The sequence below is a fragment of the Pteropus vampyrus genome, unplaced genomic scaffold (genome assembly GCF_000151845.1).
Source record: "Pteropus vampyrus isolate Shadow unplaced genomic scaffold, Pvam_2.0 Scaffold330, whole genome shotgun sequence".
In the NCBI taxonomy this organism is placed as follows: domain Eukaryota; kingdom Metazoa; phylum Chordata; class Mammalia; order Chiroptera; family Pteropodidae; genus Pteropus; species Pteropus vampyrus.
The window spans coordinates 604,948-629,966 of record NW_011889111.1 but is presented as its reverse complement, the minus strand read 5'-3'; the positions used below and the strand labels follow the sequence as shown (position 1 = coordinate 629,966).

Here is a 25,019-nt window from a genome sequence, read left to right as displayed (position 1 = left end):
CCCCTGCTCGTTTGAAAATGTCATTAGCAGAGCCGGTTAGTCCTGTCAACAGGAAAGTTCTCCGATCCTGCTCAGGCTTGACCAGAGGAGAGCACAGGTCCTGCCCGAGCCCAGGGTCAGCTGCTCAGTGCTGTCTCAGAGAACCAGGGCGTGTGGAAACTGGGTTGTGGTTTGGGGCTGGAAATAGAAAGACGGGAAGGAGAGAGGGTTTTCCCATGCAGGAAGCTGTTTCAGTTAGAGAAGGATCTTACTGTGTGAAGAGTAAGTGTCAAAATGTTTCCTTAGGAAGCTGAGCGTTCCTTGAGCTGGGAGACGGGGCACTGACCTCCTTGTTTCCTCCTGCTCGACTTGGAGAAGCCAAGCTCTTTTAATGGCTGCTGAGCTGGCTGTTACGGTTCAAGGGCATTTGACTCTCGCGTGGTCTAGGCGCAGCATTACTTGACCTTCCTTTGGCAGCAGTGCTAGATTAGTAAGGCTGCGTTCATCCATCGCCCGCCACCCACGACCATGCAAAGCATTCAAAAGAGAACTAGGAAAAAAATAATCGCACTTTTCAAAATTCATCTCTTTTTTTTCCACTGGAAATCAACACCCTCTTCTTATGTAGATTTTTTTCCTACGAAGACGAAATTGTTATAAATGACATCATCATTCCACTTTTTAAATTATTTGATATAGTTCCAGAATCATGACTAACTTAAAAAATTTTAAGTAACTTAAAGTTACATCAGAAGTAGGTATTGGAGGAGGAGAATAGGGCTTCAGGTGCTTCCACATCCTGTCCCCTGGGTGGTCACCATCTGCTTCAGTACGATTTTATTTATTTAGTCTCGTCTGTGTGGGTGACTTTCACATTTACTTATCTGGCTCATATATCTCTGATCTCAGACTCGTGCTTGGTATTTTGGGCTTCTTGTCGCGATCTCAAACATAACGTACCCCAGACTGAACTCTTGGTTTTTTTCATCTCAAACCTGGTTGTTCCCAGTTTCTGGTTGTTCCCTGAGGCTTGTCTTGAGCCCTTTTTCCACCCCACCCCCATATTTCCATAGCTAATATGTGGACAAGTCTTGTTCTGTCTCCAAAATATATCTTGACTCTACCCCTTATGTCCGCCCCACTGCAAGGCCCCATCCAGGCCACACAGCCTCCCACCTGGACTGTTCCAGCGGCCAAGGGGCCCCGGGGACCGGCACGCCAGGATCTCGCAGGTCTCCCTGGCGTGCGGCTTACTCTGTATACCATCCCAAGGACTGGAGCCGGGGCCAGTAGATACATACTATAGGGCAGCGGTCTGCAACCTTTGTGGCACCAGGGACCAGGGCTCCTATGAGAATCTAACGCCTGAGGAGCTGAGGCGCAGCTGAGGCGGTGATGCTGGCCTGGGGAGCAGCTGCAGGTACTGATGAAGCTTCACTGACTGGCCCGTCGTTCGCCTCCTGCTGTGTGGCCCGGGCCCTGACAGGCTACAGACAGGTACTGGTCCATGGCCCGGGGATTGGGGACCTCTGCTCTAGGGAAATTGATTTTCAAATCAGTGCAGAAGGATTATCTGCTGGAACTGTCTGCGGATGAAGGGCATTGCTGAGCAGGCAGTAAGTTCCCCTGGCTTTGGTGGAAGTTTTTGATCTCGAGATATATGTCTACTTAACATCTTTGTTGTAAAGGAATTTGAGGCATATCCGATGCATAATTGTCCCTTTCAACCTAGAGTCATTAATTCTATGACATTGATTTTAAATGATTAAGGACAAGGTTGGTAATAAGTAATTTTCCAGAAAAAAGGACTAGAAGGGACAGTCAGGAGAAGCAAAGGAGTTTTGCCGTTAAAGGAAATGCAGGCTGTTATTGTTCTGTCGTTAGGGGTAATCCAGTGGGAGGTGGCTTGGGAACTAGGCTCCGTGGGAAACAGGTGCGATTTCCCTGGAGAAATGCATTTCCGAAGCCGAAGAGAGGCCTGTGTGGACAGCTACGTGTGAGCATTTCTCGATTCTCCCGTTCTCCCCATGGGTCGTAATTGTTCTTCATAAGTTAGGAAATTGAGTATTTGACTGAGGGGGTGAGGGAGGGCCGCGGGTTAATGACGAGGGAGGGAGATGAAAACCAGCCCCACGGCGGCTCCCTCTGGACGGTCTCCGTACTCCGCGTGTGACATCAGCAGCCGGTCGCTTCTCTGCTTCTGCTGTCATCATTCAAGTGTTTGCCCCTCTGAAGTTCGTCCTTAAAGAGCTGAGTTGTAGATTCTAGGCCACTGACCTGATTATCATCTTTAAGTGAAGTGGTCATTCTAAAGTACAAAACCCAACCAAAATTTTGGGAATTCAAGTTGGATTAAAAAAAAAGGAATATTTTCAAATCAAACCTGAGTTCTGAGACTGTACGTTCTGAAGACAGATGTGGCACCCGGACATAAAGAAAACAGATTTGTGAACCGAAAGAGAAATTGTTTTAGGCACAATTCTATGGCGCTTCTCAAAATAGGCTCTAGAACCTGAGCAGGAATAATGGCCCGGATGGTTAGTTACGGCAGATTCAGGGGCTGATTCAGACGGTCTTAGGCGGGAGCTGGGCATCTGCATGACAGGCGGCGGGGTTGCTGCTGGTGGCACCGTTGTAAAATGCACTGCCTTGCCTAGTCCTGCTCAGTTAAAAAGCAGATGATTAGAGATTAGCTAATGATTGGAGTGACTGAATCTTAAACTTCATTCTCTACTACTTCTAAGATTCTTGTTACATCTACAGACTGCCTATTTTATAATGTAGTCCTTCAAATTAGCCTTTTAGTCGAATGTTATCAAATGAAACTATATGAGTAGAAAACTAGTACTACTTGTCATATATAGATCACTTTCAAACAAATTTTTTAAAATTATAAAACTCTCGCTAAATATTATTTCTGAAGTTCTTAGCCCGAAGCCTATTCTTTTCGTGACACTCCCCAGAAGGCTGGAGAACACTGAAAAGAACTTCCGTGCCCTAGGACCCAGATGCCACTTAGCACCGTGTGCACACCGACCTAAGGCAGCCCGCCTACTGGTGGCTGTGCTTGCCCCTGGCCTGGGGAGCAGGCTCCCCAGGACACGCCTTCCCCTCCTTGTCCCCGGCTTCCCTCCACCGCCCCAGCCAGTCACTGCAGAGGCAGCGGAAGGCGGCTCCCCCGTCTCACCCGCCCCTAGACATCGCTGTGGCGCTAAATATGGGCAGGGACGAGGCGGGCCTCTGGGGCTGTAACAGTGCTACTGGGGATGAGGGCTTCCTGCAGAGCCACCTTGACCCTCGATATCATCTTATCACTACGTTGTCGTCTGTGCACAAAAAGTCTACAGAGCCGTAATGATGGTTGACGAATGCGCCTCCCTTAATTAAATTATGGGAGAGAGCGGCTGGAAGGCATGTCCCATAAGCATACAGACTGGGTGCAAAGCTGAGATTTTAGATCCAGAGTCAAAAAAAATAACATTTAAAAATGTAAACAGAGGCTCATGGACATGGGGAATAGACTAGTGGTTAACGGAGGGCAGCGGGGGAGGCGGAAGAGGGGAGGTACATGGGGTAAAGCGGGTTAAACATGTGGTAACAGAAAGAACTCTGACTATGGCTGGTGAACACACAATGCAACATACATATGCATTACTGTTGAATCGTACACCTGAAACTTGCTGCATTTCATTAACCAATGTCACCATAAAAAAAAAAATGCTAGGGAAAAAAATAAAAAGACAGAGAGCTAAAAAATAAATAAATAGAACATAATCTGGGTAACAGCTTAATGAACAGCCCTTTGGAGGGGGTGGGAGCCCGCGCCGTAGCGTGGGAATGCTGCGTCACCTCCGGCTCAGGGATAAAGGGCACAGTTCCGACGCCAACCTGCATCTCAGACAAGTCATAAGTAATCCACAAAGGAAGTGAACGTGAAAACGGTTCCCAGGAGAAACGCATGATACCTGAAGACACTGCTGTGTACAAGATGCATATAATTATTACATTTGAAAAAGTTTCTATTACCCAAACAGACAAAAAATTGAACTGTGTAGCAAAATGCCAACTTTTTTACTCTATTTAAAAAAATACTGTAATGTCACGGAGGGAGACTGATATTTACCTGAAAAAGAAACTCCATTAAAGCTTCTAATACATGGATTTTTATAAAAACAATATGATCAGGGCGAGAGAAATATAAAATACTTTTTAATAAATGAACCTTTTTTCTTGAAAAAGAGTCACCTATAAGCTTTTATTTTGAAATAAATTTAAAGAGAGCGAGTGAGAAACCGTCAGGGTTTCCGGGTACGGCTGAAGGCCCATCTGCTTGTTGTCTTTCAGCTTTTGTACTATGACTCTGGCAAATTCTTCTCCTTGGATGTCAGTGGTGTCCAGTAACTGTCTGACTTTTGCGGTCCTCGTGGGCTTGGTGCTAATGAGTTCATAGTCCTCCTTCATGATCAAGTCCCTGGACAGCAGGGCGTCCAGCGACTGGTTGAGGCAGGCCTCGGTCATCTGGCTCACAATGTCCTCTCTTTTCATCTGGACCCACTGCTGGGCCACGCCAGGCTGTGAACCCTCTGCGCAAGAGCAGGCATGACAAGTCAAAGGGAAAGACAGACGTGTGGCTAGGAGTAAAATCAGATGAAAAAAGAGGCATAAAACCTAATTTTACTATGATCGCGCTCATAGGGAAAACTAGTATTTTGTGGGGATGCTGTTAGGTTTCAGGAAACATTCAGATTTGGGTTATCTCTTCCCTTCCCCTCCCAGAAAAAGCACTGCCTATTTATACGCTATGCATCATGGGGCAAAACTACTTTTATTTTTTGGGTTTTTTTTTTCTTATTATAAAAGATACCTGCATATTCGTTAAATAAACAAAAATAACTTTACCTTTAGTAACATATTGGGTCCCACCTCCTCCTAGAAGCCCTCCCTAGGAATACTGTCTGGGCCTGTCGCTCCACGTCAACCCTCCTGTCTTCTGGGGTTGCAAGTGCTTTCCGACTTAAGAAGGTATATATTTATCGTATGGAGGAAACGAGGCCAAACAACGCTGGCTGTGTGGCAGACTGAGCACTGAGTGGAGAGGGGCCTGGCTGGCACCACTGATAGGAAGTCTCACAGCAGACAGGTTACCTGCATGTCCCTCGGCCGAGAGTGGATTTACAGCTGCCAAGGAGCACGGGGCGGTCCTGTGGTCGCAGAGTGCCGTCCTCCGAGCCGCAGACATGTTGCTGTCCCAACTGTGATTTGCCGGATGGTGATGCTGCATAAAGTCTTGACTTTTTCCTGTAAAACAACATCTTCATTAGAGGTAGAATATTCCTTAGCTATTCCTGTTAGCTAAAATGTCCACATCTGGCTCATACAGAGGAGCATTCAACACCTTTAACTTTTCACTGCTGTCGAAGCTGGTTCATGAACCGAATTCCACAGGTCAGTGTCTTTTTGAATGAAAGGGCTTACGCTGAATGTCTTTTTACCATGCTTCTGTTCTATGTAAATGACAAGTATGGGCTCTTACTTCTTTACACATCCCCTACTTCTTCCTGTCTTCTTCCTCCTCCTGCAGTTTAAATGTGTCCTCTAAATCTGTGTCTGACGTGTGCTTTTATGTTCTCCTGTTCAACCTCAGGGCCTCAGCTGTCACTTCTCTTCCCAAATCCATGTAATTAGATTTTCTGACTTCATGGAACCCCTCAGTCTCACATTTTAAACAGCCCACTGGACATCGTCCTCATATGCGCTGCTAAGCACCTCAGATTTAAAAGAAAAACATTAAAAACTTAATTATTCATCTTAACTCCAAAACCCAGTTCGACTCCTGTGCCTGTCGGCAGCACCCACGTCGCCCGTGCCCAGGCGTAACTCGCTTTCTTCCTCTCTCCCTCCCGCCAGCGTCCTCACAGCGGCTCCCGCCCCTCCCACCCCCGACACCCACGGGCCGCCTCCCGCTCAGCTGAGCCGCGGGAAGACACCACCGGCTCCTAACTGGTCTCCCGCCTCGTGCCCCGCTGCCCAGAACACCCTGCACACCCCAGGATGAAGCCCCCTAGGGCCACGAATCTGAGCACGTCGCACCTCGCTCCGTCATCTGCAGTGGCTGCTCCGTACCCAGGTGGCAGCCCAGCCAGCTCAGCCCCGGGCTGGACTTGGCGACGGCGTGGCCGCACCCTGTCGCCTTCCTGTCAGCTCTTCACCAACCCGACTGCTCACTGTTCTGCGTTCTCTGTGCTGCTCCTTGCCTGGAATGCCCATCCTATGTAACTACAGGTCCAGCCTCCAGTCAGAAAGAGTCCTTTGTGATAACAACACGGCGTAGTGGAGTGACATGAAAATACTTATTGAAAGACCCGGCTTCGAGTCTTGGATTTGCCAGCTGCGAACTATGTGATCCAGGAGTCTCGATCTTAAAGATGAGAAAATGAGGACTATCTCCCTCACGCGGCGGTGGCTGTGAAAGCACTTTGTCGTAAATGTCACCCCCGTCCCCGTCTCCCGCAGCGCGGTGTCCACCTCTCCCTCTCACACCGTGGTTACCCGAACACCTTTCTCCTCCTCCTCACAAGAAGTGTTTCCGTTTCTTTCTCTAGGGCCTAATGTAATGCCCGTGATAGTGAACACGTTGGTTAAATGGCCCACCACCGTTTCCATACCCTTAGACGCTGGCCCTTTGTAAAAACGAGCTATGAATGCAAATGAAAGACACGTTCTATACAAACCATGGTTGCTTGCCAAGAATCTCATCTTGATAGAAAATGGAAACCTTGCGAGTAATAGTGACTGAAAAATTCACGTACTGGATGAAGGCTCATTGTCCTGAGGAGCTGACAGGGACCTGGAGGTTCCGGGGGAACCACCGCTTTTAGGGGGCTGAAGTGATCCACACGATTCCTAAAGTAAGCAGAGGGCGAATGATCAAGGTCAATGAAAAATCACTTTTGAAGTTATACAGCTTTAATTTCTAAATATTTCTTGCTTTTGGCTTCTTAGATACAAAATCAAAACTACTACAGATATTATACTTTACAAAACTATATCCGTATTTCTGTATCAAATAAACAAATGAACTTGATTTTTTTTATCAACTCAAATTAGGGGGCCATGGTACTGCAACAGTTAATTATATATTAGAAATCATTAAACAGCCCACTGGACATTTTTTCATATTTGCTGTATGATCTCAGAGGCTCTGGTCCAGTTGATGGGACACTTGAAGTGTGCAGCTCTGGTCACCTGTGATTTAGATGGGATTCCTGTTCTCAGGGCCTCGGGCCCACCCATGTGGACGGGCCCATGCAGAGGCGACGGAGGCCGGGCCCTCTGCTAGCTCCTCACGCAGTTACTGATCTGCCTTCGAGGAGGCATTTAACCCTCTGGCCCTCAGGCTCTTTTCTGTGATAGCTTAGTCCCTACCTAAGACTGTGCACGTGTGGGCCCGGGGACCCAGCAAGACGGTGTATGTGAAGGTGACTTGGGCCATGTGCCGTGCTTCAGGGTCCATTCTGAAGGCATTTTCTGAGTCTGTATATTCTTAAAAGACATGACTACTATAAATGAAATAAGTCTGAATGAGGCCTTTCTTTGAGGACAGTCACACAAACGGTATTTCCCTGTTGCCAGTCACTGTGACCTCTCAGGGATGGGACAGGCGGCTGCGACAGCTCTTCTGCGTTTGGCCAGGAGGGCGTGTGCCGGGCGGCAGGGCCGCACCAGTGATTCCCCACGCTGCCCGGACACCATTCTTCACACAGAACAATGACCAGGACAGAAGCCAGTGCCGACAAGGAAGCCGGAGCTGTCTTGGCTCACACGACAGTGACTCAAGAGTCAGGAGATCTGGGTTTCTGGCTGGAGGCTGCCGTGGGCTACCCAGCTTCCCAGGGCCCCGCGGCTTCAGTTTCCCGTCTGTAGAGGGACTTAGACGAAATGCCCTCCCACACCCTCCTCATACTGTGAGTTTATCAGCGTAATTCTTTTTTACCTCTTGTGGACCATGATTTAGAGAGACGCTCAGAGATAACTCCGTTTTCTTGTCATGTAAGTGGACAGTACTCGAAGCACTCCGTAACTGCAGTGAATACATTGATTGGAGGCGATTAGGAAATTATGTGAGTAAAATACTCGAACAAAACAACTCACCCTAAATGGTGACCTTCGTTACCAGAAATTTATGAAACATCTTATTAAATTTATATTCCACTCTCGGCCCTGCCGTCAGCTGGCCGTGCAGGGTGTTATGGGACCAACCTCCCTAGCATCAGTCGCCTCATCTATAAAATGGACATGAGATTCTCGCCCTGCCGGTTTCACAGAATTGATAAAGGGATTTAAAAAAATATATAACAACTCTAAGAGAAAACAATATGGCAACTTAAAAACACTGAAGAAAGTAATACTATTATTAAATGTTATTCCAATACTATTATTAAATGATTATTAAATGACATTCTAGTGTATATATTAAAAATATGTACTTTGAATTATTTTATTTAAAAAGCCAAAATTTGTTCTAAAAATGAACAGTTTTAAATATAGATCCCAGTGTTTAAGTTATTTGGAGAAAAAAGGAACTGGAATGTTCTCTTCTGCTTCATAACTAAGGAAACAGACCCTTTTATCGAGCTCTGCACATGAGAAGAGAAAGCTGTGAGCAGAGGAGAGAGACTGAAAAGACAGAGCAAAAGGAAATGTTCTCAGAAGTAAATATCTACTAAGAAGTGGAGAAATCAGAACGTTCTGGTCAAGACTGTCTACTCTGAAGTGGGGAAGTCAGTGAAAAGTTATCGTAAGAATTAGCACATTTCCTCTCTAGTTCCTAGTACTGCCATGTCAATTTTTAGTTTGGTGAAGTGTCGCTGTTTCCTTTAAGCACGTACGTCCCTTCTAAACCAAAGGTATGTCGCAAGAGTCCCTAACTGCAGGTTATGCTTGTTTACAACCCAAGAGTCTGGCTAATAACTAACGATTTTTATGATCTTTCACATGCAGTCGAATGAAACGCAGCACGCACGAAACTGCTGACTCTGCCCCTCAGGGGCTGTAGTTGCTTTGCAAACAACTTTTAATGACGAGAGAGCTCTGTGGTAATGGGGCCCGTCAGTTCTGACCTCCAGGAGCCAGCGTGAGTAAACGAGACAACTGCTCTAGGTGACCTGTATCAACTGCTGCTTTGTTCTTTGCGACATGAAGTGAATGGGACAACGAAAAACAAGCAATTTTAAAAATATACATTTTGATTTTGGTTATTAATAAAAATTCTACAGCTTAACTTAAATCTCGGAAAACCCCAAGAACACTAGATAAAGTGCAGGTGCCCAGACATCTATCATTCTGTATGTATTAAAACTTTAGGGAAATCCATGCAGACTAAAACGAACCCCTAGCTGATTTAGGGCATTCATTGCACACACTGGCATCCGTTATGCATTTACACTTAAATTTGATATGTGGGAGTTCTAGCAGTGTCTTTGAAATCCGGAGGTGGCCATTTGAGTGAAAAGGAAAAGCTCTCTCATGACAAGGAAAGATGGTTTCCGGAGTCTCTAGTAAACTCTCCTGCTCCAATACTGTAGCATACCTGTGAAAAGTATGTAGATAAAGACTATAAACTGGACTGAACATCTCCATGACTGACATACAGTTGTTTAAAGTCCGATTTCCAGCATTTCGTTTAGCAATTTACCTTTGTTTTCTTTAGTTGCATAACAGCTTCAAAAAAAGTTATCTCTTCAAATGTCCTCAGAACTGGTTCAAGTTCTATTAAACATTCTAAATAAAAAAATAAATTGAGTTCAGATTGCTTCCAGTCATTAGATGGAATAATATAAATGCTAATATTTAACTGATACGGCCCTAAGTAAATTTTCCCGCAAACTGACATTCAACTTATTACAGGCATAAAGGTATCATATATATACCATAAACAAAAATAAATTCAAAATGGATTAAAGACTTAAATGTAAGACCTGAAGCCATAAACTCCAAAAAGAAAACACAGGCGGTCAACTCTCTGGCATAGGTCTCAGCAGTATTTTCCACTCCGTCTGCTCAGGCAAGGGCCACAGAAGCAAACAAACAAACGGGACTAAAGCAAACCGAAAAGGCTTTGCACAGTGAAGGAAGCCAAAACAGCAAATACCAAAGCAACAAACAAAAACACAACCTACTGCATGGGAGGAGATATTCACAAACCATACATCTGATAAGGGATTCACATCCATAATATAAAGTGAGCTCATACAACTTAACACCAAAAAAACCCAGACGATCCAATTGAAAAATGGTCAGAAGACGTGAGCAGACATTTCTCCAAAGAGGACATATGGATGGCCAGTAGACACACGAAAAGATGCTCAATGTCACAAATCATTGGGAATTGCAAGTTAAAACCACAATGAGTTCTCATCTGGCACCTGCCAGAGTGCCTACTATCGATTAATCAACAAACGGGTGCTGGGGAGGATGTGGAAAAGGGAGCCCTCATGCACATCGGTGCAGCCACTGTGGAAAACAGTATGGAAGTTCTTCAAAAGATCAAAAATAAAACTACCATGTGACCCAGCAATTCCACTTCTGGGTACTTATCTGAAGAAAACTAAAACACTTACTCAGAAAGATATCTGCACCACTATGATCGCTGTAGCATTATTTACAATAGGCAAGATGTGGAAGCAGCCTAAGTGCCCACTGATGGACAAATGGATAAAGAAGAGGTGGTCCAGGTATGCAATGGAATATTACTCAGCTGTAAAAAAAAAGAATAAAATCCTGCCATTCGCGACAACATGGGTAGACATAGAAGGTATTATGCTAAGTGAAATAAGAAAAACAGAGAAAGACAAATACCATATGATCTCACATGTGGAATCTAAAAAAAAAAACTAAATGAACAAACAAAACAGAAAGACCCACAGATACAGAGGACAAGCTGATGGTGGCCAAAGGTGGTGGTGGGGGGATGGGAACAAATAGGCATATAGATCGACAGGACAGAAATGGAATTGACAGTCTAAAAATAAACCCTTACAGTTATGGTCAGTTGCTTTTTGACAAAATTGCTAAGACAGTTCAACGGGTTAGACCACGAATTAGATATGACATCGAAACCGGGATCCATAAAATCACTGATCATTGAACTTCAAAAAATTAAAAACTTTTGCATTTCCAAAGACACTATTAAGAAAAATGAAAAGACAGACTTAGAGAACATTTTTGTATATCATGTCTCTGCTAAAGGACTTAGGTCTATCTAGACTATATGAAGAATTCTGGCAACTTGATAAGACAAATAACCCGATTTGAAAATGGGCAAAAGACTAAATTTCACCAAAGAAGATATACAAATAGATAAAAAGCACGTGAAAATATGTTTAGTATCATTAGTCATGAGGAAGTGCAAATTAAAACTACGATGAGATATCATGCCATACCCACTGGAATAGCTATAATTAACAAGACAGATGATAGCAAGAGTTGACAGCGATGCAGAGACGCTGGAAATCTCACACTGGCTGGTGGAAATGCAACGTGATAGAAAACAGCTTGGCAGTTTCTTAAAAATGAAAGGTAAATGTAACCTACGACCCAGCAAATGAACAGCAGCATTATTCATGGTAGCCGACAAGTAGAAACAATCATAATGACTACTGTTACTACAACAATAAATGAACTCGTTGCTCAGGGAGCGGCCAGGGCTCCGATATAAAGCTGGGTGTCCCTAACACGGGGTGGCACGTAAAGCCACGGTCTGGCCTGGCTCACTCGGAAGGCAGCGGGGAGAGCGAGGAGTTAAGGGCCCAGATCGGAGCTCCGAGGGATTCCCACGGTAAGGAGCTGAGCAGAGGAGAGAGAGAGGGTGGGTCTCCTGGGGCTTCGGGGCCGCCCCAGGGAGTTTCCAGGAGAGAGTGGCCAGTCATCTTTGACCCACCGGGAGCCCAGTGAGCAGGCTGGCCCAGCGTCGGTGTCGCTGGAGCCCCACATGCAGCGGTTCCAGGGGAGATGGCGAGCAGGTGACCGGCAGAGGCTGTTAGAGTGAGTCGGGGGGCGGGGGGGGTGGCAGCAGACAGTCCCCGAGGTGCTCAGCTGATGGGGGCAGGGAGGGATGGTGAGGGGCCACGATTTTCCCTCCATGTAGGAGACAGTGCAAGAGCTGAGAGGGAACGTAAGGGACGGGAGAGGGGAAGAGGGCGGTCCCAGAACACGGCGACACGGTTCACGCGACATGTGTGTGCAGACGTGATTTCCCAGCGGACATGAGTACAGTCTGCAGACCTGGCAGGGGAAGTGTGTGCAGACGTGATTTCCCAGCGGACACGAGTACAGTCTGCAGACCTGGCAGGGGAAGTGTGAGGGAACCCTCTTGTGGTGTTTTCTCCACGTAGTGTGACAACCGGATCAGCTCGAAGGGAGGATGGAGCGTGGGTGTAGCAGCTTTAAGACGGGAGAATTAGGTTCAAGACATGTTGCCCGTCTTCCCTTCCTAAGCTCAGCATCTCTTAGGAAAAGCCGCAGCATGGAGCTAGAATTTGGGGGAAATGGAGAAAAATGACCATTTGGAAGTGGCACTAGGCACAAAGGAGAGATATACCTTCCCACATGGCTCTGGGGAATAAGATAAAATGTGAGCCCAATGTTTTAGCAGCTTTTGACTTTTAAAATACAAGGCTGATGAGCTCTGGACATAAGTTTTGAATGGAAAATATATTTCACTGTTTAGCTGGAATGAAGGTTCCCAGTCTGTGGCTTGTCTTATTATTTTTCTTAATAGATCTTTTGCAATGCGAAACTTTTCCATTTTTGTGAAGTCCAGTTACCAGTTTTTTATGGATCTTGTTTTTGATGTCATATCCTAGAACTCTGCCTCACCCAAAGTCATGAAGGGTTCCTCCTATGTTTGCATTTAGGCGATGGTCCAGTCTACCTCTGAAATCATCTTAACTCCAATTTTCCATCTCTAGGATCACCACCTTAATTAGAAAACGGCCCCAAGCATCTCCTGGCTGGCCTCTTCTACCCCACCAGCAGCAGGAGTGACTCCTGCACTCACACCGCTGCCCCTGCAGGACACACCCCTGGCTCCACACGGGGCTGGGGACAGGCACCCAAGCTCTGCAGGAGAGCCCCGCGGCCTGGCCCACCACTCCAGTCCCCCGGCGCGCCCTCCCTTCCTCACAGGCCTCTGGTTCCTCGCTTACTTCCTCACAGGGACTTCCACAGTCTGTCACTCGTTTGTGTTTGTTCTCTGCCTTCTCGGTTAGGACGTGAGCTCCCAGGACTTAGCAACCCACATGCTCTTGGTCACCACTCTGTCCCACCTCAGGATGCAGCAAGAGGTGGGTGTTGGGTACATACTTGCTGCATATGTAAACGGAATTATGACTCCTATCGGACTTCTCTTTTCTGTTAGGAATTCTCAATTCTGCTCTAGAAACAGTCACCCTTTTATAAACATTATGAATAACAAGAGTGAAGAGAATGAAAACCACCTTGAGCTTGTCGTCTAACTTTTTTCAAGGAGTATTCGATTCGCAGCACACCCACTCAGAAGGCCCGGAGTGAGGCTGTGCACTCACTTAAGAAGGATGGCCTTTCATCCGGGTTCTGGGCCCATCCAGCTTTGATGAGATCGAGCATCACTGCGCGGTGAGGTATATCAAACGGCAGACTTTCTTCACTAGTGTCGGGTCGATGACCCTGTGACACACTGTACATAATCTGCAAAGGATTGGTGACTTCTGTCAAAACAAATACATTTCATTCATTAGAAATATTTTGTGATCCAATATACTAAATACATTCTGAAACCAAGAGAAAATGAAGGACTCTTAAAATCTTAGGACTGATTCATTGCCCCCTCTGTAAGGGGAGGGCGTGTCTGCCAGGCACGTGTGCCTCTGAGGGTGATCATGGGCCTAATTACTGTCGGCACAAGAATTAGAACCTAATTTTTCTGATTCTTAAATCTACTATGTTTTTCAGTATGTAGTGGATTCACAAATAATAAACTGCTGTGTTTTTACAGTGTGTTTTCCACAAAATGAATGGTAAGCAAATTGAAAATAAGATGAGCTTTAGCTAGTTCTGAGTGTGGCCTACCAACAAGATGTTGTCAGGATAAGGAAGTCAGAGTCCACTTACCCTCGAAAGGCTGTTTTCTGGATAAGACTTCCCACATGATAACCGCATAGCTGTTTTAAGACAAAAATATACATAGAGTATATTATAAACTAGCTATGCATAATAAACTAAAATAACACTAAAATTAAAAGCTGGCTGTGGAGATGCCATTTTTGAAAGTGATAAGGTAGTGAATTGCTATATAAAGAATCGGCATATGTAACTAAGATAATATTCATATACAGTTTTGTTTTGAAAGGGAATTAATCCTAAGTTGAAAAATTAGGGAATTACTGTTATCAAAACTTGAAGTTATATGCAAAAATAACTTGTGGATGATTTAATAATCATTCTTGAACACCTAGATAAGCTGTGCCCTCTAGCCGTATGACTTTACTGTTCACACAAAGCAGAGGGCAATATCAAAGACTGACTCACGTAGCCCTATGCCACAGACGTTCTTCTGGTCTAAGTACTGTCGTCTTTGGTAGAGTTAAGTGCTGACCATACTGTCTCCCCACCCCCATCAAAGTCACATGTGATAAAACTCCGAGTATTATAGAAAACATAAAGTAAGCTTTACAGATTTTTTCGAGGGTGTGAAAGTGGCTTAAAGCAAGACACCTCTGGTGTGAAAAACATTAATCACTGTGGCCTCTTATTCTCATCACACTATGAGAGAAGCACCAAAATGTAGCTTCGAAATTCTGATTAATCTTGCTTTTTAGACAAGTTAGTTCTGATCAGAAGTAACATACTGTACCTATATATATCATGCTTGACGCTGGCCCTTGATTTTTGTCCAGGTTCATAGTTTTCAGGTGGCATGTAGATAATTGTGCCTCCTTCCGGTGCAGATTTACTGCTTCGTGATTGTGACAGGGACATCAGGCGCCATTTTGATAAACCAAAATCTGCAATCTGTAAGGGAAAAGACTGAGTAATTGAATTTTAAAAATTTCTCTTTTAAAAAAATCCAACAATTGACTGTCTTTGTTTATATTCATTATATTCAGACAACAGACTAGAGATCATTACCTATATTAACATTTTTTTCCTACATATTCCACCAATTTCTTAACAAATTGGATCCCACAGCACTGAGCCCAACGACTCTAGAGAAACGCATACTGACTTGCGGTTTAGCACAATATGCAAAATTTAAAAGGGAGACTACGTTTGGAATAATTAAAGAGGAGTATTTTTTGTATTATAATCTGAATGAGCATGTACACTGAACACTGAAAAGTCATGACGAGTAGCTTCGCAGTGTGCGGTTTTCAAATTTAAACAAACCTCGTGGAACTGCTAAACAACTCATATCTCAAAGATCTTCTCTGACATCCTCACAACTCAGGTTTGTATGTTCTTATTTATAATGCCCTAAAAATAGTATCCTTCAATTTTGAGATAAGCAGAATCCCAAGATAGTATGGCTCATTATTACATGACTTACACCTACTGCTACAAGGGGCCTATCTATTCATGTTCGTGACAATGACAGCCTAAAGAATTATCACTGATAAACATTCTGTACTTTTGATACATCCTTTATAGTTTTGCGTCACTTATAAATCTTGTGCAGATGTTATATAATATTTTATAACTCTAAATGTTTAAAAGGTACCTTAATTTTTTTTTAATGGAAGACAAAATATGAGAACCAACAATATTTAGTGGACAAAAGAGCTTGGGAAAACTCTGAAGACGTTTGATTTAAACTACTTATACCTTCTCACTGAACAATTTCAGAGTCAACACAGCGGAAGGGCCTCCACCCAGGACACCATCTATCCGTACCTCAGTTGTTTCATTCTTATATTTTTACTGGTTTTAACAGAAACCAGTAAAGAAATCATTTGTTTAGTGTGTAGATGAATCTGGGATTTAAAAACAATATGGCCCCACTCCAAAAAGGGAGGGAATGGACTGGATGAATCTTTCCTACGTTATGATAGTTAAAGGTAAGTGTAAGAAAAAGTATCAGGGAAGACCAAGAGAAAACACGGCGCCAGCACAGGGAGAGCGGGGCCGGGCTGATTTTAAAAGGCTCGATGTGGCTGAGGACTCGGGTTCTGGAACCTAGATTGCGTTAGGTGGACGTTCTCAGCTGCGCCTTCGTTAGCTGTGTGACCTTGAGCGAGCGTCTCCATTCCTCTGTGCCTCAGATCACCCTCGTGTAGCCTGGGGCTGACGACAGTGTCTGTATCATAAGGTTGTACTGAGAAAGCGAAACGAGCCATGTCAGAATGGTTGGCGTTTTGATCACAAGGATAAATCTCTGACGGTTGCTCTCGTTCAGGCAACATCAGCAAGCACGGCGCCGCGTGTCAGGCCCTGCGCCGCTTCGGCGGGACCGAGGCTCCAGGGACCCCGTGTTCCATGCCTCTCATCTGGACTGCAGAGTCCACGCCTCCTACCCTCTGAAAGCAAAGCAGTACTCCGGGCACACATCTGCCAGGGTAAGAAGCATTAGCATGGTAAGTAAAGTTGATTTTTGTGCCAGAGTGAAAAATGCTAAAAAATTTGGAGTGTGGTCTCATCTCATATCTGAGCCATAACTGTATCACTAAAAAGAATGTACAGATGGCAGATTAGCACATGAGGAGTACTCAACATCATCAGCCATTACGAAGATACAAATCAAGGCTGTAGTGAGATACTACCCTGCACTTACTAGAAGAGCTAAAATAAAAACCGCGGTAACACCAAGTGCTGGTGAGGATGTGGAAAAGTCACACAGCTGGTGGAATAGAAAACGGTACGGGCACTCTGGAAAATCGTTTCTGAAAAACCAAACATACCCTTACTATATGACCCAGCTGTTGTATTCCTGGGCATCTATTCCAGAGAAACGAAAACTGCTGTTCATTAAAAAGTTGCACAGGATTGTTCGTGGGGGCTTTGTTTTAACTGCCAAAGACTGAAATAACTTTTCCCCGAGTAGGTGGTTAAATGAGTGTGGTGCATCCGCACCATGGGGTACTGTTCAGCAGTGAGAGACGTGTCTCAGAGGCATCATGCTAAGTGAACAGAGTGAGTCTCAAAATACAACACACGGTGCGATTCTATTTATAGAGCATTCTCAAAATGATGAAATTATAAAGATGGAAAACAGACCGGTGGTCTCCAGGGCTCAGGGATGGAGTGGGGAGGGGCCGGAGGTGGGCGTGACTCTGAAGGGGCCGCATGAGTGCTGCCTTTGTGGTGACGTAGTGCTGTATCTCGCCGATTGCTTCTGCAGATTTGCACGTGTGTCACAGTGCCACAGAACCACATACGTGCATTGTACCAATGTCAGGTTCTCAGTCTTGAAACTGAAGTATCAGTAGGAGCGATGTAACTGCTGGCGGAAACTGGGTGAAGGACACGTGGGACCTCTGTATTATCTTTGTTTTAACTTCCCATGACTCTATAGTAATTTCAAAATAAAAAACGTATATTCTACAATTTCGTTTAAGAACAAAATGATTTTGTAATTTGTACTGCAATTCTATGACTGTGGTCTAAGAATAACGAAGCCATTGCAGTAGGAAGGTAGGACACTGAAGATGAGAATTACAGGTTATGGCAAAGGGAGAGAGACTAAACGGGCTAGGTGGAAAAAATAACTCGAAAGTCTTTCTAAACCTATTAATCACAAAGATGTAGATAAACTTTTTTAAAAGTAATTACCTTAACATGAAATTCGTTATCCAATAAGATATTCTGAGTCTTCAAGTCATGATGAAGCAGAGGAGGGTTCATATTGTGCAGGTAGTTTACGCCCAGTGCAATTTCATGCAGGATGCGGAATCTCAGTGGCCAAGCAACCTCAGGGTATTCAGTTTTCTTCATGTACATGGAAAGAAACAAAACCCAAATCAGTGCCCAGAATTCGATACATTCCCACTCTGAAAATGAAATCGTTTATGAGGAAATGCAGTATAAACTAAGGTCAAAACATATGCTCATTTTTATTACATAGTATCAATTTGACATTAACATTTTTGTATCTCATTTTCCTCACTGTTTAGAGAAAATAATAACTTTATAGTACTCCTATTTCCTTTTTATATTGGTAATGTAATTACATGATATTGGGTCTTCTTTCTTCAGCTGACACAGTTTCAATTATTTTTTTATCTGTATAATACCCAGACACATATACCTATACCCACGCCCACCTCCCCGTTCTATGGCTCTTATCAACTAGCTTGTTCATGTGTGCACACGCACGTGCACACACACACACACAATGTTTCCAGTACATACCATCCATTGAATCAAAATTAATGTTTTAATTTTCCTATGAATATAAAATCATACCTTATTATAATCATTGCATCAATTAAAAATTATAACCATATGTTAACTAAGCATTACTATCTCATACTTTTAATCATATAATTAATTTATTTGCATTCCAACTTGAAAAGTTAGCCTTAAGTTTTGTTTTTATGAAAGAGACAAAGATCATCTTCATTTCCAAAGCATATATAATACAGACACATTGAAGACATATTGTTTTATATTTCTTTGTACTTACAAGTGATATCCTTCTGAACTTTCTTAAAATAAATGTTTTCTGAACATAAAAATAATACAGCCTCTTGGGAGAATGAACATACTCAGAAAAATTACATATTTTGGGAAGAACCGACAGTGACTCATCGGGCACCATGCCACTGGGTACATTTTTCTAAATGACATGAAAAAGTATGCTTCTACTGAAAGCTACAAACTATTCTTCAGAATTTTTTCTGCAAATGATCAACTTATAGTCCCAGTGAGCAACTTGGCAGGGAAATGGGCCAAAATACTTTGTGTTTACATTGTATTTTGATTTATTTCAAAGAACCTTTTGTGAGATTGGGGGAGGTGGTACTTCAAGATAAATTTCACCCTAATAATGCAGTACAGGAAACGAAAAGAAACACAAACACTGTGTTGAACGTTACTTACTCTGGTTTACACAGAGCCTCCTCCTCTACTTGAGTAACTGAGTCTTTTAATCCGTAAAAAGGTAACTTTTCTGAAAATTAGGTAGTTTAAAGGAATAAAGAGGCCTCTGCACACAGTGTTATGTGAAGGCTTCTAGTCACGGTCAAGTGCTCACTCTGTATTTTAGGGTTCCCTCTGGGAGTTAGCAATCCCCCTGAAGGAGGCTCTAGAATCTCTAGGGGGCTCCAGATCTGGGTGCCAGAGTATCTGTTGGGGTGCTGGGGTATGGAAGAAAAACATTAAAAATTCTCCTTATATTCATTTCTCAAAAAGAAAAAAATGCACCTAATTAATATTTGCAACCACTGCTGTAGTGGTTACACGAATCTCACTCCACCCTTGTTTCAGATGGTCACACCGCAGAGCGTGACGTGTCCTGAAACAGAGAGCGGAAGTGGCAGAAGTGGCACCCGCTCTCCTTTGTCACTTACAGAACACTGATGTATCAGAATTAGGAGCACCCAGTAATTGGATTTTACTGTGTATACTATCCGGTTCAACTAAACAAATCTCACGATATGGACTGAGTATTTTAAAAAGATTTCTTCAGAGAAACTGCACGTTGGAGATAATAGTAATGACATCAGTTCAAGCAAATGACAACAGATGAATACATATATTTTGAAATGAGGATCCCCAAATTTGTTTACTAGTTGGATTCACAATGAGAGCCAGAGTAATTGGCACCTTGAGAAAAAAAGTAAGTGGCTCATGCTGTTCTCTAGTATGGAAAAGCTAATGTATTTGGTACCCAGAGACAGATTTATTTGGCCTGTTAATTCAGAACTTTATGAACTAGCATTATTACATTTAATTTGAACCCTGAATTGTCTTTAAAATCTGGCTGAACTAGGAGTGGACGGTATAGTGTGCAGAGTTTATCTTTTCTCTTTCCTTTGCCTACCTGTGTATGTGTACATGTGGATATTGGAATCGAGTGTAAAACTCACCAATAGTAACATAAGCAAAATCATATAGGACCCTTAGAATATAGGGCCTGACTCACATTATTTTTAACAACACAAAAGAAGCCCTATGTGGTGAAACTTTACCACTGCAATTGTTTTTTATTCTTATTTTGATTCATCTGTATATCCCCAAATAGTTTGATCTTCTGTAAAACCAAAGCACTATAAAGCTTGAATTACAGCCACTGAAAACGTACACTTACCCTATGTAGGAGTTCATTTAATGATCCATTTGGCATGTATTCAGTAACTATTCCCAAAAATTCAGGCTCGTTGCAAATTCCCAAAATTGGAAGAATGTAACTAAATCTAGCTTTGTGTAAAATTTCAGCTTCTCTTAAGACATCATTTCTTTCACTAAAGAAAAAAAAGCATAATTATTTCAAAGTAATGAAAAAATACATAATTAGCATGCCCATGATATTAAGTAAGCCTGGATTTTTTTCATTAATTAGCTTTGACCTCATGTAAATTATGTAACTTCATCATATTTGAGGTAGGAATAACGCCTACCCTATAGATCCACAGGTTTGTTGAGAGACCAAAATAACTTCTAGAAGCCACTGACAGAAAAAAAGTGCCACGCCCAGGCTATTACTATGCGCTTTTCCAGGAAAGGAAAAGTCAGTTTATAAAGTCTGATTAGAATGACTGTGAGTGAGCTAATAAGTTCATGTTGTACTAAAATGATCAGATTCGATTCGAATATTGTATTTTATGGTTGTATACCATGTAAAATTTCCCACAATATCTTGAATATTAAAACATTTAAATGTTGTTGATTTAAATGACTAGGTGATAGTTCTTATATACTGGAACTCAGGAAAAGAACACAGAACAGGTACATGCTTACAACAGATGCCTGGGGTAACTGGATCCCAGGGTTATTTGCTTATTCATACATAAAACTAATAGCTATCGAACTTTTATTAAGAATAAACTGTGAGCATTATGGAGAATCTACATATAAAAAAGTCCATCCCCTCAAGCTGCCCAGAAGTCTTTTAAGAAGAAGAAATACTCGTTGTGGTTTCGATTGGCATTTTCCTGATGGTAAGTGATGTCGAACACCTTTTCAAATACCTATTGGCTATTTGTATGTCTTCTTTGGATGTGTTAACTTGATTTTGGTAATCATTCTGCAATTGAAATGTATATCAAATCATCACGCGGTACACTTTAAATATACAGTCCTGCACGCATAACGTTTTGGTCAAGGACATATATGACCATGGTCCTAAAGGATTACGATGGAGTGAAAATTCCTATGGCTTAGTGACACTGTAGCCGTCAGAATGTCACTGCACAATGCAGTACCTGTGTTTGCGGTGGTGCTGGAGTAAACAACCTACTGTGCGGCCGGTCATGTAAAAGGACAGCAGTGCGGTTATGGACACAATACTAGGTCATGATAATAAATGACTACGTTACTGGCTTATTTATTTACTATCCTATACTTTTCATCATTATTTTAGAGTGTACTCTTTCCACTTATAAAAAAAAAGGTTTGCTGTAAAAGCGTGCTGTGTCACGCAGGCGGCAGCCTCCTGCATCTCGTGCTTACTGTCTCTCGATTGCATTATTTCTCTTGTGTTTGCTTTAATCCTGTGTTGTTTTGTACAGTAACATGCTGCACAGGCTTGTAGCCCAGGTGTGCAGCAGGCTAGACCATCTAGGTTTGTGTGAGAGCCTCTGTGATGTTTGCCTAATAATGACGCATTTCTCTGAACGTCTCCCTGTCGTTAAGTGGCACGTGACTGTACACAAGTATATTTGTCAATTATTCCTCAATAAAGTTACAAAATAAGGAAAGCAAATAAGAAAAGAATACTTAATATATAAGGCAGAATGTGGTTAATGGCACCAAAAAAAAAGTAACTGAATAAATGGAGAATTGTGGGAGCTCAGAGAAAAGAGTGAACTCTGGGCTCGGGGTGCACCAATCTTTGGAGAGATGGGGCCTCAACCACACTTTAGGGGTGGACAGACGCTCAGTCTGTGGAGAAAGGGCATGTGAGATGGATGTAGCGTCCAAGAGGAAGGGACCTTGCCTTTCTTTCTCACCTGTGTAAGCCCAGGACCTGGACCTGGACCAGGGCCTGGCACACAGTAGATGTCTGACAGACATGCGCCAGCTCTACGTGGGAAATTAAAGTGAGAGCTGTGTTTAGAACACGGCAAATGGCCTAATACGAATCAGGATACATAACGGAGAATGTAAAGGAGTCAGGGTGAATAGGGCAGGCTGGGGCCACGTCTCAGAGCCTTAAAGCCAGGCCAGCTCTCTGAGTTGTGACTGCAGATCCTTAAGCAGAGGAATAACATGAGCAGAACACACTTTGATGATTAGCCGGGCAGCAGGGTGTAGAAGGTTATACTAGTGAACATGTGAAGCAATGAAAGCCTGAAGCCGTGAAGGCCACAGTGAAATGGAAGGAAAAACACTAGCTGACTAGGATGTTCAGGCCGTGGTCACTGAGAGACTAAAAAGTACAAAAAAAAAGAGAAGGGACTTGAAGATGTCATCAGTTTTTACCCTGGATGAATGAGTGTTGGTAGCAACAATAACAGAAATAGAAACGTCTCCAGAAGTTAGGTAAGTAGTCATGATTGGTTGGCTTTTAAACCACCCAAGCTCTGGATGAATGGATGTTGCAATAAGCAACACAATTCCAGACCCAAGGACGAGGCCTGCTCCCAAAATAATCAAAAGCAAAATAAAGCAAAAACCTTAATCATTTTTTAATAAATGAACATATATTGAACATATATGTGCTCGTATTTTCAACATTGAAGAGTTAGAAGAGAGCATACTCTAATCTGCAGCTATAGTAATACCCCAACTCTGAGGCAACCAATTATATAAGCTTGTGAGATCTGTTTTAACTAAACTTATATTCTGTAAGGTGAAACAGTTCTGTATTTGCATCAAGAGATGTAGGTCAGAAAGACAGGTACTGCGCAGCACCCTCACAGGGAGACGGAAGGTAGACCTGAAGACTCCTGGGTACTCTGATAAAGAATGAGAGAGACAGGCAGGGCATGCTGGGGAAGTCTCAGTGACACTACCCTCCTCCTCCCATGAAGGGTATGAGGCATTCTTCCTTCTATTTTGATCCTATTATGTGTCAGCCACTTTATATGCGCTATAATCCTAAGACCAACCCTCCAAAGTTGGTTTCATTGTCCCCACTTCATACATGAGGGCACTGAATCTCCAATCAATGAATAATTTTCTAATGGCGATACAATACTAAGTGGCAGGGTTGGAATCAGATCTGAATTACAATCGTGGGACTCTAAAGCCTGTGTTCTTTCCATTCTAGTGCGTGATCAGAGAAGAAGGAAAGCTCTTGAAGCCAGATTTTGGGAAGACTGAGTGAGTGGGAAAGCTGAAAAAGCCAAAACAGTTTAAAAATCGGTTTCCATGTTTTTAAAAATAAAAATGTAAAATACAGCTCCTGTAGACATATCACCAAAATTACCAGTCAAAAACCAGTTCTGGTGTCTACAGTGTGAACAACCAATCAGACCCATCTACTTGTAAGGCGGTGGGAGATTGCTGGGAAGGTCCCCTGCAACGGGCAGTAGTCAAGTCATAGAGAAAGACTCACTGGTCCCTAAAATAATGCGAAACATCACGTAAATTCTTCTTTCAGGTGATCCCAAAGAACAATGCACACATTATGCTCACCAGGGCCCAAGAGGTCCATGTATTTATTATCCCCACTTTATAAGTGAGGAAATAGCCTGTGAGTCAACTGCATAGCTGAGCCCTGTGCTCAGACTATGTAAACACACACTGCTAATGTTAACATCCTATCAAACAGGTGGGAGACACGTGTTCCACTGGTCTTTCTTTATGGCTTTTTTGACAATTCATTTCCTACCCAATTTAGTGAAGTTTTAGATTATGAAAATTGTCAATGAATATGGAAAGGGAACTCCTTTTTCATTCCTCGGCCTCCACATGGCACAAAACTTAGATAAATTAAAATCTTGAGAAGCAGCATCCAAAATGGAAGGATCAGTTGGCTTTAGAATACCTAATAGTTCCCCTGATGCTAGATTTCCATATATTTGCATAGCTGATTCTAAACTGCATCCACCCTCCCTTACCCCACCAGCCTTCAGAGTTGACTGCTGACACAGACACACTTGCCTAGCACTTGCTCGGAGAATTCAAGGCCCAGGGTAAACAGACCACACCCTGTATATCAGGAGGCCTGGATTATGGCATACAAAAGGTGGGAACAACCTCTAGAGGTGTCTTGAATCTGTTACATCTGGCCCATCCAAGCCTGATATCCAGAGATAGCAAAGAAAAGCCACAGGCAGATCAAAGGGCAGTTACCACCCGCAAGGCTGCAGCTGAGGAATTTATCTGATACTGCATGCTAACACAGCGTTTGGCCAATCAGGCCTCTGATGTGAGGCATTTTCACTTTGACACGGGGTGGGCGGGGACGGCGGGGAGGAGAGGCTCTGGCTGCAGCCAGGATGTCAACTCACTGGGAACAATGCGGGCCCTACTAGGGAGGAAAATGTACAGCTAGTGACTACACTCACTGACTAATAGTCACAGGCCCACCGTATACGGTTGAAATGTTTTTTAGGAAACAGAAACTAATGCACTGAAGGTGTCTCAGGATGTGCGAGACATTCGAAATTTTTGGTTATTTCACAGTTCTGATTCAGTTTACTGTTAGCGGAAATATTTCCTCTGGGACAGGCTCTGCTGTGAGAACCCGAGCAGCCGAGCTGGATTCCATCTCTAAACTTTCCTGACTACACGTGACAAGCTACGAAACAAAACAAAAGCGACCGCGGAAACCTCAATACAAAACTTCGCAGACCCTGGAGCGGCGCTGCTCAATAAACGTAAACCACATATACGATGTTACATTTTCTATTGGCCCCATTAAAAAGACACGTGAAAAGAATTTTACCAGTGTCTTAAAT

At 43.3% G+C, this 25,019-nt stretch overlaps 1 protein-coding gene and 1 long non-coding RNA gene across 7 annotated transcripts; one reads left to right on the top strand and one right to left on the bottom strand.

The window, feature by feature from the left end:
• Positions 1–4,021: 4,021 nt before the first annotated feature.
• On the bottom strand, positions 4,022–20,439 carry RIPK2 (receptor interacting serine/threonine kinase 2). 6 transcript variants are annotated; one of them, XM_023522095.1, is made up of 11 exons: positions 20,261–20,438; positions 17,782–17,937; positions 14,870–15,042; positions 14,128–14,177; positions 13,563–13,724; positions 12,262–12,420; positions 9,674–9,759; positions 7,973–8,059; positions 6,789–6,882; positions 5,125–5,277; positions 4,022–4,610 (listed from the first exon to the last, which is right to left on the bottom strand). In XM_023522095.1, the coding sequence occupies exons 1-11, from the start codon at positions 20,294–20,296 to the stop codon at positions 4,225–4,227; spliced, it is 1,542 nt and encodes a 513-aa protein (XP_023377863.1). In that variant the 5' UTR covers positions 20,297–20,438; the 3' UTR covers positions 4,022–4,224. The 6 variants fall into 6 exon arrangements, with proteins under 6 accessions (XP_023377863.1, XP_023377865.1, XP_023377864.1 ...); XM_023522097.1 differs by having other exon boundaries at positions 4,022–4,562; XM_023522096.1 differs by having other exon boundaries at positions 14,870–15,027; positions 20,261–20,437.
• LOC111730710 lies at positions 16,571–25,000 on the top strand. The gene is made up of 3 exons (XR_002776794.1): positions 16,571–16,586; positions 23,384–23,436; positions 24,790–25,000. It is a non-coding gene; the product is annotated as an uncharacterized LOC111730710 (long non-coding RNA).
• The last annotated feature ends 19 nt before the right edge of the window (positions 25,001–25,019 follow it).

Coding starts and splice junctions, on each gene's coding strand:
- RIPK2 (XM_023522095.1), bottom strand. CDS start 20,296: ATGCCAAATGGATCATTAAATGAACTCCTACATAGG. Junction 8,060..9,673: donor TGCAACTAAAGAAAACAAAG/GTAAATTGCTAA, acceptor TATTCACTGCAG/TTACGGAGTGCTTCGAGTAC. Junction 4,611..5,124: donor CTCGGCCGAGGGACATGCAG/GTAACCTGTCTG, acceptor TTTTACTCCTAG/CCACACGTCTGTCTTTCCCT.